The sequence below is a fragment of the Myotis nattereri genome, assembly GCF_964212035.1.
Source record: "Myotis nattereri genome assembly, chromosome: 1".
Classification (NCBI taxonomy): domain Eukaryota; kingdom Metazoa; phylum Chordata; class Mammalia; order Chiroptera; family Vespertilionidae; genus Myotis; species Myotis nattereri.
The window spans coordinates 55,996,365-56,013,826 of NC_138075.1; the positions used below are offsets into that span (position 1 = coordinate 55,996,365).

General features: G+C 37.8%; 1 protein-coding gene across 1 annotated transcript in view; it reads right to left on the reverse strand.

The window, feature by feature from the left end:
* The window catches only part of UNC13C (unc-13 homolog C), a 709,455-nt gene that overhangs the window by 211,737 nt on the left and 480,256 nt on the right, over positions 1-17,462 (reverse strand). Inside the window, exons 16-18 of the mRNA XM_081108846.1 lie at positions 11,598-11,666; positions 8,560-8,649; positions 5,857-5,985 (exon numbers count right to left, since the gene is read on the reverse strand). Of these exons, the coding sequence (XP_080964972.1) occupies positions 5,857-5,985; positions 8,560-8,649; positions 11,598-11,666 (288 nt within the window). The remainder of the gene's footprint in view (positions 1-5,856; positions 5,986-8,559; positions 8,650-11,597; positions 11,667-17,462) is intronic.

Genomic DNA, 17,462 nt, shown 5'->3' on the forward strand with positions numbered 1-17,462 from the left:
GTAGGTAAGCCAAAATATGGATGGATGGTGGTCAGACAGACAAACAGATAGATATTCAGTGCTATTAATGCTAGGTACTAGCATAAGTTCTGAGGACAGCTTAGGGAACAAATTAGTGTTTTTTTAAAATAAAAATACTATACTTGAGATCTGTTTTGTTTTATCCTCCCCTGGAAGATTATCCATATAAAAAGAAAATCTATAGGTTGCTTTAGGAACATGAAATAGCACCAGGGAAATTAGTTGGGTGATCTTAATTAATAGTAATTATTCCAAGCTAGAACATATCCATTTTATTGTCTATACAAAGAGATCTTTTATTTGTGGGACGAGTAGGAAAGACTTGTTAAAACTCAAAAAACAACTTTTAAAAAGAAAAATAGATCAATTTCATTAGATAATTATATGCTATGGCAGACAAAGATAAAGAAAGATGACAGGTTGCGAGAAATCTCTACCATGCCAAAAGTTGACAAATGACTAACAAATGCCAAATATCAACCAGAAATAAACAACACACAGACAGAGATTCTAGTTTTTCAAAATTGGCATAAGAAAAGGCATTTTATAAAATGGTTACTCAAAAAGCTAATAAGCTTATAGGAAGATTATTAGAAGCCATTATTATTTAACAAATATAATTGACAACACTGGTCTAACTTATAGTCTGATCTCTTAGGTTATCTTTATGCAAGAGATCAGTCATGTATGTCCACATCGCCACATTTGAAGGTAAATGTTCTCCATGAGTGAGCAGCCAGCCTTTAGAGACCGAGTTCCTATCCTGTTCTTCTAACTGTGATCATTTTGACTTTCTGTCAAAAGTAATTTTCATTTTTATTCCAAACACTATTTTCATCTGGCTCTTCAAAACCCCTTTGGAGAAAGTATGCTTCTCCATTTAAATAATCAGAATTATACTGTGTCTAACAACCCTGAAATTCTTATTTTTGGGCTTCAGGCATTAAATCATCTAGAGAAAACTCAGATAAAACAGAAGTAGCATGAATATTAAAAATATGTCTTAATGAAGAAAGTGAGATGTGAAGAGGCTAAGTAGCTCATCCAATGCCACAGAACTAATAAGCAGTAGAGTTGGAAATTAAACTTTTGATCAGAGATCAAGTTCTAGACCACAGGTTTGCAAGCGGAGTTGTTGAAGGATACTAAATAACTAAGCAACATAAAGCTATTTTTATAAAATTTATTTTTTATTAATTATTTTATCAACCCTATTCTGTGTCAGGCACATAACTGAATATTGGGGCTACAAAGCTGAAACTCACAGCCTACTTGGAAAGATAGGTAAGACAGATATTACTTTATGCACCTCATAAATTCAGCATGAGCGCACTGGTGGTGATATATCAGTGTATTGTGGGCACTGAGAGCAGGAACACCTAATTCAGGTAGGAGAGGTCCTAAAAGCTTTCTGACCGAACAGTTCAGATGAGCTAGAGTTAGCCATGAGGAGGCTTGAGGAGGCGAAGCAACTTAAAAGGCATCCAAAGACAATGTAGACAAAAGCATCAGCAAGTTTAGTATGCTGAATCATAGAATATAAAGTAGAAACGAGGTTGAAATGAGAAAAGATAGAGCTCAGCTCTTGGAGGGCTTTTGGATACGGCAAAGTTTGGACTTAGTTCCATGAATGAATGGGATTATAGAGCTATAGATAGGAGAGTCATATAAACATAAATAAACAGTAAATAGTTCAGGTGGCAGATTGGAAATAGATTTAAAGGTCTATTAGTCAAAATAAGCCAAGTTGTGCTGTGGTAATAAATCTCTAAATTTCAGTGAGTTAATGCGATAATGGATTATTTCTTAAATATCCAAAGACTAGAACTGGCTGGCTAGCCTTCCTCCATCTGGGAGCTATACCATCTGGAATGTGTGTCCTTCCAGGTTACTGAAGCAGAAGAGACCTGAAGGATATTGCAGGAGTGTTTACAGGTTGGGACTAGATGAGGCTTTCATCAATTCCTCTCAGAGAGCACGTTCTTGCTGCTCTGTTGAGAGTCCAGCACAGAATAGAGTACTTCTTTCAGTCTTGTTTGTAATAGGCCCAAGATACTTGTATGTTCTCATTGCTTGAGAAAAATTGTATACTCCTTTATTCACTTCACTCAATAAATGCCTTTTAAAAAAATATGTTTTCATCAATTTTTAGAGAGAGAGGAGGGAAGAAGGAGAGGGGGAGAAATATCAATGTGAGAAATAGCGATTGGTTGCTTCTTGTACACACCTTGACTGGGGATTGAATCCACAACCTGGGCATGTGCCCTGACCAGGGGTCAATATGGTGACCTTTCGGTGCACTGGATGGCGCTCAATCAATTGATCAATTGAGCCACACCGGCCAGGGCTCAATAAATGCTTTTTTGAGCATCTGCTGTGATCCAGGCACTGCCATCACACCAGGGATACAACATTGTTCATGTTACTTTCCTGTGGGTAAGCTCTTATTTGGCTCTCCACTCACAGGATGATATGTGCAAAGGATAGAGTAATAGAGTAAGTGGGGTGGAAGGTGCAATATGGGCCAGATTCTGTATCTCATAGGCCATTTTAAGGGATTTAAATTTGACTAAAATGAAGGTACTTTAGAATATTCTGTGCAAAAGAGTGGCATGGGCTGACTTAATTTTTTAGAAGGATCATTCTTGCTGCTCTATTGAGAACAGACATAAGGTGGTAGGGTGGAAACATTGAGATCTATTGGGAAATTATATAGTAGTCCAAGTGAGTGATGATGGTGGCTCAGTCCAGGGTGGACACATGGAGCTGGTGAAAAGTGGTCAGACTTTGGACGTATCATGAAGATGTCTAATTTTGTAAAGGTATTTAACTTTGAAGATACCATCATCAGAATTTGAGGGCAATTACATGTGTGACTTAAGTTCCCAGGACAACAAAGCTGCAGTCAACTGAGGAGAGATGAACCTGAATTATTGAAATTGTGCTGAGATGGTTTCAGAAAGGCTTTAGAAAGTATTAGTTTCATAAACTATTCAGATCTAATGGGTGTTCCTTTAAAATTTGAAATAATAACAATGTTTACAAGAAAAATATTTTTATTAGAATTAATGCTTAGCTGCAAACATTCCACACAACTGACCATCTATCCTATATAATAAAGAAGTAATATGCAAATTAACCCTCACATCCTCACAAGATGGCTGCCTATGACCAGGCTGGCAGGGAGTTAGTGAGGGACCACCAAACGACTGAACAAGCAGGCTGCATGGTGTGACCAGGCTGGCAAGGGGGGTAAGGTACAACCAAATGACTGAACAGTAGGCTGTGTGGGGCAACCAGGCCAGCTGGGGGGCAGTTGGGGGCGACCAGACCAGTGGGGTAGGGGGGGAGTTAGGAGTGACCAGGCCAGCAGGCAGGGCCAATTGGGGCGATCTGGCTGGCACGCAGAGGTGGTGAGGGTGTGATCCGGCTGGCAGGGGGGAAACTTAGGGGGTGACCAGGCAGGCAGGCAGGTGAGCGATTAGGAGCCAGAGGTCCAGGATTGTGGGGATCGGGTCTAAACCGGCAGTCGGAAATCCCCTGATGGGTCTCAGGTTGGAGAGGGTGCAGGCTGGGCTGAGGGGACCTCCCACCCCTGTGCATATGGCTAATATGCAAAGTGTCCCCTCAGGAGTTCAACCAGGAGACTGGGAGTTTGATTGCTCGCTATGATGTGACCACCAGGAAGAGGTGTGGAATGAAGGACGGTCCCAGCCAGCAGCCTGCAGCCAGGGAAGGAAGGCCCAGCCGGCACCTGGAAGACCTCAATTGGCCCCGATCGCTGGCCAGGCCAAGAGACCCTATAGGTACATGAATTTCATGCACCAGGCCTCTATTTTACATAAAATCTATAGATCTTTCTACTTACAATGAAAAGAAGTTGGTTAATAAATTGCATATCTTTTTTGAAAGCCAAGTCAGCAAACAGTGCGGTATATTAGATTAGATTCATTTTGATATAGCAATTTATTGACTTTTTGTTAGGGGCATGTTTGCTTTATGGGAACTCCCCTATTTCTATAACTCTCATACAAATAAGACTGTCTATTGTTATTAATTATTATTATATTAGAAAGACACTAAATAAGGTATGCCAATTTACCTTGATTTGATTCATTCGCTGGGTACAATTTAGCAGAATGAGATCATATTTAAGTTTGATTATAATGAAGGCAGAGAATGGAAGAAGAACATTTTAGGCATATAGAACAGGAAACATAAATGCATGGATATGAACTTATGGTAATAATAGACTATAGGGCCCATGAAAGGGATCAGTTTGGGTTTGGAGTTGCAAGGAGTAAGGAATTAGAATTAGTAAGGTCTGGTAAGGTTGATTATTAAGTTATATGTGGGTAACTTATAAGGTATAATAAAAGTTTCAATTTTATATTTTAGGTGAAATAAAGATAATGATGTGAAAATGTAAAAGAACAATTGAAAAATCCTCCAATGGAAGATGGAAAGTAGAAAACAGACAAAGGAAAGCCAGTAGAAAGCCACCCAATGGGAGCATATAAGTGAAAGACAATTTAATCCCTAGAGATCTCAGAGAACCAAGTTTCTAAACTAGAGCTCATCTAGCATGAATGACAAACTAAAGTTATAAGCAATTATGTGGTTATATATTGTTTTGTTTATACACTGACAAACATCAGCTTTATTTTTCTCTTCTATTAGGCTAAGGAATCAATGACCCCAGAAAGATTGAAGGATCTTTTTATAGATACATCATAAAAAGCCTACCACTCAACTTCATATAACATATGCTTTCTAAATCTGCCCCACTCAATTAACCAGGAAGTTCACATATAATTGTACAACTTTTATACCTAGTGGAAAAGCTGCATTCTTTGGGGAAGTAGGCAATAGATATATGTTAAAAAGCCATACTCTAACACTAGTTTTTTAGAAGCAATAGCAATGTATAAATCATAGCATGTGTTAGAAAACTTCAATGCAACCAAAAGACACCACATCTAAAGAAGGAAATAATATATGAAATATCATAATCAACAAACAATATTTAGAATATGTTTTAGAATTTTCTAAAAGTTAATAAGTAAAATATAAGCTAGTCAAAAGAAAAAACAGCAAAGTATTAATAGGTGATTCACAGAAAATAAATCTGAAGTTTTCATTGAGCATATATGGAAAGATGCTCAAAGACCAATATTAAAATAGTGTTCATCTCTTAAGGATGAGGAAGAGAGGGGAATGAAATTTGGAAGAACTGCAAAGTGAATTGCCATTTCTTGTGTAACATTTAATACCTTTAAATAATAAAAAGCAGAGTGAATATTGCTAAATATTAACATGTGGTTATCTAAGTGTTAAATATATGCATGTTTGACTTACTCTTTGTATTTCCTTTTATATTTATAAAATATTTCTTAATAATAAATGTACAAAATATGTATGACAATTTTACCATTGAATTCTATAAAAATTTCTCTATCTATAATTTTTGTGAGAAAGCGTAGTAAGGGAGGCAGTATGAAGTAAGGGAAAAACATACGAGGAGGAGTTAGAATTCTAAATCTAGTCCCAAATCTGCCAATTGCCCACTGTATGACCCTGAGTAAATCACTTAATTCTTTTAAAACTGACTTCTCACCTGAAAACTGGAACAATAAGTCCACCTTTACTACATAAAGTTATTGTAAGAAGTGAATTATTTCATGTATATAAAAAGTGATGTTCAAATATAAAGAAAAAATATATGAAAATTCTTAAAACCTCTAGGTAATTGAAATGAACAGACTTTCCCATGTATTGTCATTCTGAACTTATGGAAACAGACATTGAAACAGAAAGACACACATCTCTTCTTACCGGGTCTATTAGCTGGGAATAGAGTTCATGGCAATTATCAAAAATGTACTTGTATGTAGCATCCAGGCAAGCTCTGACACAGTCCTTTACCACCATGCTGGCCTTTGGGGGGTTTTGCAGCTCCAGAACCTGACAGAGAAATTGTTTTCTTAAATTGCAAAATGGAACATTGCAATCTCATATAAACAACTCAAACCATTTCACTAAAGGCTTTTAGTTGATTTTTCTATGTTCAGGAAAAATGTGGTCATAGAAATGTTACGAATGAGTAAATATCCCCTTTATCTAATGTGACAACTCATTGAAAATGTTCATAGTTGTAAATATTCAAATAGAAACACTAGATGTGACCAATCACATTATTTATTTATTTATTTATTTATTTATTTATTTATTTATTTCAATCATTTGACAAATATTTATCACCTATTATATGCCAGATAATGGTTATATTGCAATGAACAGCAGAAACAAAAATTCCTTTCAGCCCTAACTGGTTTGACCCAGTGGATAGAGCGTTGGCCTGCAGACTACAGGGTCCCACGTTCGATTCCGGCCAAGGGAAAATGCCCAGGTTGCAGGCTCAATCCCCCTCTGTAGGGGGTGTGCAGAGGCAGCCAATCAATGATTCTTTCTCATCATTGATATTTCTATCTATCTCTCTCCCTTCCTCTCTGAAATCAATTAAAAATATTTTTTAAAAATCTCTTTCATTATAGAGCTAAATTTTAGTAGATAAAAAAATCAGTAAAATATATTACACTAGTGATCTGGTGCATGAATTTGTGCACATTGAAAGAAAATTAATTAGAAAAAATATTTTAATATCGCTCTTCACACTTTATAATAGAAGTGTCAACCAAATTCACGATTGACAATGACAGATCAAAACGCAAACATGCAATTGGCGCCAGCGAGAGCTTTATATGTATCATGCATGTGAGAGTCAACTTAGCCTTTTATATATATAGAATAAACTTGCTTAATTAGGCCTGCTTTCTGATTTAGCTAAACTTTTCAAGCCCAGTGAAGCACCTCAACTTCTCTTTCAGGTAATTGTCAGCAACACAGCAGTAAATATCAACACAAAGCAGATTATTATTGTAGATCACCCAGGGAGAACAAAGGGCAAAATATTTAACTGTAGGAGTGTTTGACTATATTCTACACAGTGAGAAAACTTGAAGCTATTTTCAAGTTCCACCATTTCTTCTTTTCAGTTGGGTCAAGTTTCTAAGCTTTTTAAATCTCCATTTTCTGGCTAATGAGAAGAAAATAGGATCCTGCTGAGTCTCCTGTCTACCTACTCCAGGACTTCTGTGAAGATCAAGTAAGATGAGGCACGGGAAAACGCTTCATAGACATTTGGTTAAAGTGTGAAATGTTTCCACCTGGCTATAAAGCAAGTCATGTTCCTGGACTGAAGAAACTGCAAGGAGGCTAGTAGCTAGGGAGAGGAAGCCAGGCGTTGCTATGGGAGGTCATTACCTGGATGGACACTTAGCATTTTAGTCTTTTATATACATAGATGATGATGCATGTTGAGAAGAAAAAATAGAGAAGACGATAAGAGGTATCTCAATGGAGTAGAATAAATACAGAGGATAGCAATAGTATATGAACTCAGAGAAATAAGAGGATGGAACTGGAGAAAAACTATATATATGCTATTGTAAGAACCTTAACTTTGATCAAGGTGGAAAGAAACTGGACTCTTTGAGTGGAAGAGCAAAATGACCTTATCCTTTAAAAGGTCCCCTTATGCTGTCTTAAGGTGGGCTATAGAATAAGAGAAAAGACCAGTGATGTGAATAGTGCTGTAATCCAGTCAAGAGAAGACAGTGCTTGGACTATAGTGGTAAGCTAAAAGCTGGCTGTTATAAAAAATCCTATTTGGGTTAATTTTGAAATGAACAGCAGGATTTGCTGTCAGTATATGATTGATGTGAGAGAAAGAGAGGAGTCAGATCCCAAGGTTTTAGCCTGACTGGTTGTTCCGCTGTTTTGCATATTACCCTTTTATTATATAGGACTATTTACAATATCCAAAATATTGAAGCAACCTATGTGTCCACAGATAGCTGAATGGATAAAGACGATGTCACACACACACACACACACACACACACACACACACACACACACACACGTGTGCACTGAAATATTAGCCATAAAAAGAATAATATCTTGCAATTTTCAACAACATAGATGAAACTGGAGGGTATTATGCTAAGCGAAATAAGACAGAGAAAGACAAATACCATATGATTTCACTTATGTGTGAAATCTAAAAAAACAAAACAGATGATCAACCAAAACAAAACAGAAGCAGACTCATAGATAGAGAACCAACTAGTGGTTGCCAGAGGGATGCGGTGGGGAAATGGGTAAAATGGGTAAAGGGGATTAGGAATACCAATGTCCAATTATAAAAGAAATAAGTCACAGGGAAGTAATGAACAGTATAGAGAATATAATCAATAATGCTGTAGTGACTGTATGGTGACAAAAGGAAATTAGACATTTCATGGTGATCACTTCATAATGCATATAAATATCGAACCACTATGTTGTACACCAGAAACTATTATAACATTGTATATAAACTATATTTCAATCAAAATGAAAGGTCAAACCAGACTTTAACCAGAGAATAAATGCGTTATATCTCACTAAGTCGGTGACAGAAATAAAATAAGGTACCTTCAGCCTAAAAAAGGTGATACTTGTCAGCAAGTCCACAGTTGATTTCAGGTCCTGCAGTCTTTCAGCATTGCCAGCAGGAAAGTTTTCCTGGTCAATTAGGAAACAGAAAATGGGTAAATTGTCAGCAATAATGTGAAACATCACAGAAAGTAAACAATTTGGAAATATACTCTTCTTATTCTTAGGAAGCTATACCTTTTTATTTATTCCCATAATGCAATAATAATATACAAAATGATATTATGAATGCAATATTATTCCTGGTTATTTAATAGTGTTGCTACTAAAAGAGAGGAAGACAGCATATATTTGAAAATATTTATAATTTTCTCAATATAGGTAATTTTTACAAAAATACTCTGGGAATATTTACATGTGCTACATTGGCTTTTAATCACAAAGAAACTTTATTAAAAAAAATAAGACTGTACTGCAAAGTCTCTCCCTGAAGTACTGTGGATTTTAACAAAAAGCTTCTATCAGTGAGAGTTGGTGAGATATGTCAACAAAAATGGAGATGTTTTCAGATTAGCTTCTTAAATGGCGATCTGGAAAAATCATAGGTAACTTCTAGCTATTAGTGAACTGGAGCAGCGTTGGGGTGTCTAAATGATGGAGAATGAGTGAACTCAAGTCCCTGTTTACTCTCAAATATCTTTTCATTGCCTGGCGTGGCAGTTCTCTTCTCATAGTGTTGTCCCCAGTTGCAATATAAAGGGTGAGTTTGACAAAATTTGGTATTATAATTTCTATAAATATGCAATTAAGGTGTCCATCAATAAGGGACTGAAAGTTGAATACAGGAGAAATACATGTGTGCAGATATAAAAAGATGTTTAGGGTAAACTGCTAAATAAAGAATGCAATCATTATTACTATAGTTTAAGATGTTTAGGGTAAACTGCTAAATAAAGAATGCAATCATTATTACTATAGTTTTTATGTGAATAACAATTATAAATTTTTAATAACTAAAACTATATGTGTGTGTGTGTATATATATATACATATATATATACTAGAGGCCCGGTGCACAAAAATTTTTGAACTCGGGGGGGGAGGGGGGTCCCTCAGCCCAGCATGTGCCCTCTCGCAGTCTGGGGCCCTCGGGAGATAACAACCTGCTGGCTTAGGCCTGCTCCCGGTTGGCAGAGGGCAGGCCCAATCCCTAGGTGCAGCCCCTGGTCGGACTCAGAGCAGGGCCGATTGGGGAGTTGGGGCGCCGCCCCCTGTCATGCACAGAGCAGGGCGATTGGGAGGTTGTGATGCCACCCTCAGTCACGCTCAGGGTAGGGCCGATTGGGGGGTTGGGGCACCGTCCCCTGTCACACTCAAGGCAGGGTCGATGGGGAGGTTGCGGCGCCACCCCCTGTCATGCACAGAGCAGGGCCAATCAGGGTGTTGGGGCACTGCCCCCTGTCACTCACAGAGCAGGGCCCATCAGGGGCTTGGGGAGCTCCCCCTGTCAAGCACAGAGCAGGGCCCATCAGGGGGTTGAGGAGCTCCCCACTTTCACTCACAGAGTAGGGCCGATAGGGGAGATGAGGCACTGCCCCCTGTCAGACACAGAGCAGGGCGGATCAGGGGGTTGGGGCACCTCAGCCTGTCACACACAGAGCTGCAGGGCGATCAGGGGGTTGGGGAGCTCCCTCCTATCAGGCACAGAGCAGGGCTGATCAGGGGGTTGGGGCGCCTTCCCCTGTCACAAACAGAGCAGGGAGGATAGGGAGGTTGTGGCCCCGCCCCCTGTAACACACAGAGCCGCAGGGCGATCAGGGGGTTTGGGCGCTGTCCCCTGTCATGCTGATCCCGGTGCCGGGAGGCCTCGCGGCTCTGCTGATCCCGGTGCTGGGAGGCATATTACCCTTTTACTATATAGGGTAGAGGCCTGGTGCACGAGTGGGTGCTGGCTGGTTTGCCCTGAAGGGTGTCCTGGATCAGGGTGGGGGTCCCCACTGGGGTGCCTGGCCAGCCTGGGTGAGGGGATGATGGCTGTTTGCAGCTGATCACACATTCTTCAGGGTGGGGGTCCCCACTGGGGTGCCTGGCCAGTCTGGGTGAGGTGCTGAGGGCTGTTTTCAGGCTGGGGGTGACTGAAGCTCCTAACCGCTCCTTTTTTTCTTTTTTTTCTTTTTTTATTCTGGGCCAGCTTTAGCTTTGAGGCTGGCTCCAGCTCTTAGGCCTCTGCTGCTGAAAGTAGGTTTCTGGCCTTTGCTTACAATGTTGCGATCCTGCTGGCTGAAGCCCGGTGGACTAAAGCAGGTTTCTGGGGTTTTGTTTAGCTTCTATATTTGTTACATAGTTGCTTAGAGTTGCAGCTCAGAGGCCTGCAGTGGCAGGCGGGGAACGTTGGAATCCTCGGTCACTGAAGCAAGCAAGCCTCATGTTAGTTTCAAGCTGCCTGGCTGCTGGCCACCATCTTGGTTGGCAGTTAATTTGCATATTGCCCTGATTAGCCAATGGGAAGGGTAGCGGTCATATGCTAATTATCATGTTTCTCTTTTATTAGATAGGAGATATATATATATATATATATATATATATATATATATATATATATGTGTTTCACCTGGAGAGGCAGTATAGAATTGTTAACAATGAACTCTGTACAGCTTAAAGATCACATTGTACTGATCCAGAAGGAATGCCTTAAGCAGCAAGTATCTCAAAAGTTAAGGAAATATTAGCAGGATATCTCAGAAACAAGGACTGAGTTTTCAAGGTGAGGACTGGGCCATATATCTACTCCATAAATTAACTGACGGCCACTCAATCTGATAGTTATTGAAAGAATCATAAAATTAAGCTACACACACAGTATTGCTGTAGGCTTATGTGAGGCTAGGACGGGTACATGACCAAGGGACAAATGCTTGCTTATTTAGCAGACCCTTCTAATGTGACAGGAAATGAGATCTCATAATCAGGATTTTTTTGCTTTTCCCTTACATAATGAATATCTTTTTACAATATGACAAGAAATCATCTGAGCCAAGCACAATATTTTACTTTTAGTCAAATCGTTTTGTACATACCCTATACTTTGACAGGTCAATCCTTAACGAGTTGTGCAACTGGTCTAGCAGTTTTATGAATCTTTCCCTCTGTCCAAAGAAAACACAAAATAGGAGAATGGAAATAAATGGTCAGTATCAGTTATTGTCCCCACTTCATAGAAATCAAGGTTCAAACATATCAATGACTTGTCCAAGATTATAGAGCTGGTATGGGACATAGCACTGTCTCAAAATAAGGTCTCTTTGACACCAAATTTACATTCTTTCAGTAAGTCACACTGGCTCTCTGTGATGAATGAGAAAGTATCCAGAGAATTATGTACTGTAGAAAGAGAGCAGGCAACTGAATTGTACTGATTCATGACAATATGAGTCAGAAAGAGAAAATATAACCCATCTCTCTACCCACAAACACCAGCCCACCTCCCCAGAAATAAATTGTAGTGTGTGTGTGTTGTTTTTTTTTTTTTAATATTTCTCCCACCTATGGAAGTGGGGACAGCTGCTGTTTTTTCAAAAACCATTTCAAAAAGCATTTTCCTTTTGGTAACGTGTACAGACTTCACAATCTGAAAGGATCTATTGCTTTTAACTTATGTTTATGTTTTAAGCTAAAAAAAGTATAAAATATCGGGCAACAACAACAAAACACTAATGCTTCCCCTTGATTCTGTGTTGGTATTGGACCGACCTCTTCATAGGGATTTGAAGATGATAAGAATAAGAAGTCTTGCTAATAAACATAAGGATAAAGTTGTGTGGATGAAAAACATTGAGTAAAAATATCAGTCTCATGCACGAACTTTATAGGTAGATAGTCCCACAATTCTGAGTCTCAAATTTCTAACCAAAAATTACAATAAAAAATATATGGGGGTAGGAGTAAATTATAGTAAATGTCTCTGCCTACATTAATATTCTGTATATACTAAAATACATTTTGAAGATACTGGCAAAAGTGAAACATTTTTTTAGTGTTTTCACATACAAGGTGGATTTATGGGGTATAGAACTCTTATTCCCTTGAAATTACTGATCTTGATGAAGTGAGCTGAATATTAATTGAGTTGATGAATTGTTCCTAAGTTGAAATTTCAATTTTCTGAATAAAGTAAAAATTTATCAGGTTTACACATTCGTGAACACAGTTTGAATATTGCTTCTGTGTTAACCCTTATGGAGGCAATAAAGCAATCTAATAAATGAGCCTTGCTTTTCATAAGTTTGCCATTTGTTCAGTGGATAAGACTTTCCTATAAAACAACTGAAAAATATTGTTGAGTTGACGGTATAAAATTTTTCTTTTCCATTTCCATCATACCTTCCCAGGAAAGGACCTGGCTTACACTGTCCTTTATTAACCTTTTATTCTTCCCATATTAGTACATGTGGTTCAGTGGCTCTCAATCAAAATTAAAAAAAATAAAAGAGCTATTATAATAATCAGTTTAGTCCATAGCAAAGTTAATTATTCAATGATTATAAAGGAAAATGTGTTGATGTCATATCTCTGACCTCTTCAACTGACCTTTGTGATTGGTACAAATCATCAAGACAGCTGGCGTGACCCTAGTCACTCTCTGGCCCAAATCACTGGCCCTGTTATATACACTGGGACCAACCATTCCGGTTGTCTGCTCTATATCCATTCTTCCACTCTTCCTTGCTAATGGAATCGCATGAGTCAAATGTGTCCATTATAAGATGCCCACTTTCCCAGACCTCTTTGCCTCTAGGAATGGCCATGTAGCCTGGTTTAGGTCAGAGGGTGAACTCAGCCTATTATCAATGAATTCCTATTTGGAAAGATTCAAAAGCGTGCGTGGCAGGCAGTGTTTGCTGTATTACTGTTTGCCACGTAAGTCTTTGTTAGTTTTTTGTCTTTGTTTTTCCCATTTGCTCTTTTTGTTTTCCTTTTCCCCACCTTAAATGTTGACTAGATCCTAGAAGGTAAAGCAGTCATCCTGTGGCTATAAGATGAAAAGCTATATAAATGGTAACAATAGTGTCTGGAGCAAGAAGCTAGGAGTCCCCACACCTCACCCTTGCCATGTCTGCCCACCCTTTCAAAAAATTACAATTCTGAGCAGCTACAGTAGCCCTGGGTTTCTATTACCTCTGTCCTTAGGTTACATGGAGAAAAAGAATCTTATTTAGTTAAGTTTGTTTGAGTTTCTGTTTCACGACGCTGAACAAAACCCTGACTGTTACAGATCACACATGTGGTTCCTACCTAGGTCTTCAGTAACCAGCTGGAAAATTTTACATTCAAGATAAATAGAAAACTGTGGAGAACACTGCCAGGCTTGTCACAAAATCTCAAACAATATCAGATAACGTGAAATTAAAAGTGCACTGCTGATTAAATTTTTATAGAGATCCTTTAAACAGCAGGACAGCTTGAAATTTAATTTTAACTTCCATATTTCTATTCAATTTGAGTGTGATTACCTTTGCAGGAGCAGAGGAGGCCTACTGTCTGCGCAGTGTGATTTGAGGAATAAAAGACTGGGAGATTAAAGACTGTTTCCCCTAAAGGGCATGCCACAGAGTCAGAAACTGCCATATTATCCAGTTCTTTGCTTTGGATAAGGACTCCATGTCTGGCACTTGGTAGGGATAAAATCAATAACAAGAATACTAAGTATTATCAGTTATCAAAAGTGTAGATTTAACTAGTTGATAAGAAAAACTAGATCCAGATAGTAAATATTTTCAGCATTGTAGCCTTTGTCACAGCTATTAAATTCTGTGTTGTAGCATAGTAGCTCCCATAGACAATATATAAACAAATGGGGCTGGTTTTTTTTTTTCCAATAAAATTTTGTGTATGGACATTGAAATTTGAATTTCATATCATTTTTATGTCCCACAAGTAATAGTCTTCTTTTGATTGTTTTAACAGTTTAAAAAATCTAAAATCCAATCTTAGCTCATGAGCCACACAAAATCAGTCGTTTTGGCTCTTGGGCAACGGGGAGATTTTGAGTAGGGGGAAGCTATTGCTACTGCACAACTGCATTCTTAGTAAGTCTCCTTTGGATCCTGGAACTGTGGAAGGAAAAGCCCTTACAAGGAAGGGGTGTAAAAACCTCTGCAGCATCCTGGGCTCTTCTCTCTTCCATTCCTTTCTTCTCAGTGCCTCACCCAATGGCAGGGATGATTTAACTTCAAGATAAAGATACCTAAGCTTTGGGCGCACTCACTGCCCTCAGCTTTCTTGGGAGGAGCCCTGGTCAAGTGCTCACCTGATCTTAGGTTTTTATAACATTTGCAAGAATAGGAGTAAAAATTATTCTGACCTGGATTGACAAATTGTGAAGACTTTTTTTTCTAGATGATACGAAAAGTAATCATTGAATAAGAAAAACAGAAACATTTCAAATAGAAGTAATACAGAGGCTATTTTGATCATTTTTGATAATTTAATGAATGTTGGAATTAACTGATTTGAAGTTAATATGGATACCAACAGAGATTCTATAACATTTTAAAATGCCACTACAATGTTGCTATCAAGGATAAACATCTTAATACACTAGTAAATGTCTTCGATTCAAAGAGCATTTAAGAAGTCCCTTCACAGGCAAACTTGAAAAGCAGTGAGATGTTATTCACTGACCAAGAGAGCTTAGTAGCTTCCCTCAGTTTGACTAAGCTTCACACAGGCTTCTGTTCTTGACTCTAGGTCCTGACCTCCCTTTTTTATTTTTAGAGTATTTTCTTTAGAAACTGTATAATTGCACATTTCTTCTCTACCCTTTTGAGATGTAAATCTTTTTAAATGATGCCTCTTACCAGTTTTATAAGCCGCTAATGTCTTTCTCAAGTACTTGAAAGCCATCTCTTTGAAATGTAAGTATTAAAAAGATAGCAACCCTATCTCCCAGTCTTGGCAGGAGGGTAGGAGACTAATTTTGATGGATGTCAATTAGCAAACACAGAAGGCCTAGCCACAGAAAGACTTTTACAAACTCAATATGCTGAACATATCCTACTGATCATCCTTCCCCCTAATATCTTTATGTACATTTTTTTCTATCTTATTCCAGCCCTTGTTTCAGGGGAGTTGAGCTCCAGCTTGCCTCTCTTCCCTATAGTCTTAAATGAAGTCTTCCTTAACTGTTTAACTTCATTGGGTTCAATTTTTGATTCGACATCACACAAGAAAAAAAGTATAATAAATGTATTCTCAAGTTTGATAAGTCATTAAAAGGTATGTGGCATTATCAATGAATTATGAAAGTGAAAGAAACTTTTCTAAAGTATCAATTTTCAAAGTTTGATCAACTGTGCTAGAAAAGAGTGAATTATCTTTTTATCAATAAAAATAATATATTTCAGAATTTTCTTTCATACAAAGAAGTGATCTAGCATCTGCAGCCAAAAACTTTAAAAAAAACTTTTATAGACATCTGTCAGGAAGTTAATTAATAAAAATATTATGTTGTTTTTCTAGAAATTGTAATATTTGTGGAATTTGTCTTATAATAACTTCTAATTCATTGTGATTCATTTTTATTAGAAATAAATATTAAATGTATATCAAATTTTTCATTGACAATTTTACATTCTTCTTAATGAGAGTCTTACGAAATAGTCTAAGGTTTAGGCAGCACAAAAACTAGAACTAATCACTTAGCAAGTCATACTGAAATAATTTCATCCCAAATGTTTTCCACATTCATTCTCTCTTTTGCCACATCACTTCATTTTCTCTAAAAAATTGTCTACTAGATGCGGCATTACTTTGTCTTACCAGGGCTAGCGCATCAGCCTTCTCACTGATTTCCATTTAGTCCTTCTGTGTTCAATGCCAGGAACTGGTTTACTCATTTCTCCTTTCTTCAGTGTGATTCCCTGTAGTTTTGAGACTAGACAACTAAATGCTGTATTTCTCAAACTCCTTTGCAGCCAGGTTTCTGCAATTATCTTAGTTTCTGCCTATTAGATGCATGGGAGCTACTACCTTTGGAAAGCAGACATTCCTGCTTCTTGGTTTACTTCTGCTGCTAAGTAAAGTCCTGGAGATATTTACTTCTCAGTCCCAGGTCACTAGCTTTGTGGTTTTATAAAGACTGTTGCATTGTAAATAGAAGCAGCCTTCAGGTTCATCTTTCTGACTGTAGGAAAGCTCATAGCTTCTCTTGCAAATCAGTTTCACTGTGATATTTTAAGAATTATTACAGAAGGATCCTCCTCCAGTCCTTCAGATGATAATTGTAAGCATCTAATTCTCTGTGCCAAAACCCTTTCAATTTAAAGTTGCTTGGATGGTTTCTATTACTACAACTGAACTCTCTGTCTCATACTCATTTTATCTTTCCCCTCTGTAATATTTCCTCTAAAGAGTGATCTAAGTAAAAAATTCTATCAAAGTATACCCTTTGCCTCAAGATGAAGCCCAAACATATTAGTGGGCAATTTAATATCAACCCCAAAACATGGCATTGTCTTATACTTCCATTTTTTATTCTATCTGCCATGCTCAGTAGGCAGGCTACCTTATACAAACTTCTTTCAGCTTATTTTACATCTTTACTTCTCCTTTCCTTTCCTCAAATGTCTCCCATGCCTGATATAGTATTTCTACTACTTCGTGGACATCAGAAAATATTACTCATCCCTAAAGCCTTGCTCCCTTTCTACATTATTTTTTATAAGTTTTATAATAAAAATGTGAAAACAAGGGTAAAAGTTGGTGAAGAAATAGAGGTTACTGTCTTATTTAAAGCTTTGTATCCTTTGCTTCATTTATCATTATAACATAGGCATTGCTCAATTATATGAACGTTTCTTTAAAAACTTGACTTTAATGATTACATTATATTTTAGTGAATAAATGAACCCTAGTTCACACAACCATTCACCTCTGTCCTTCAC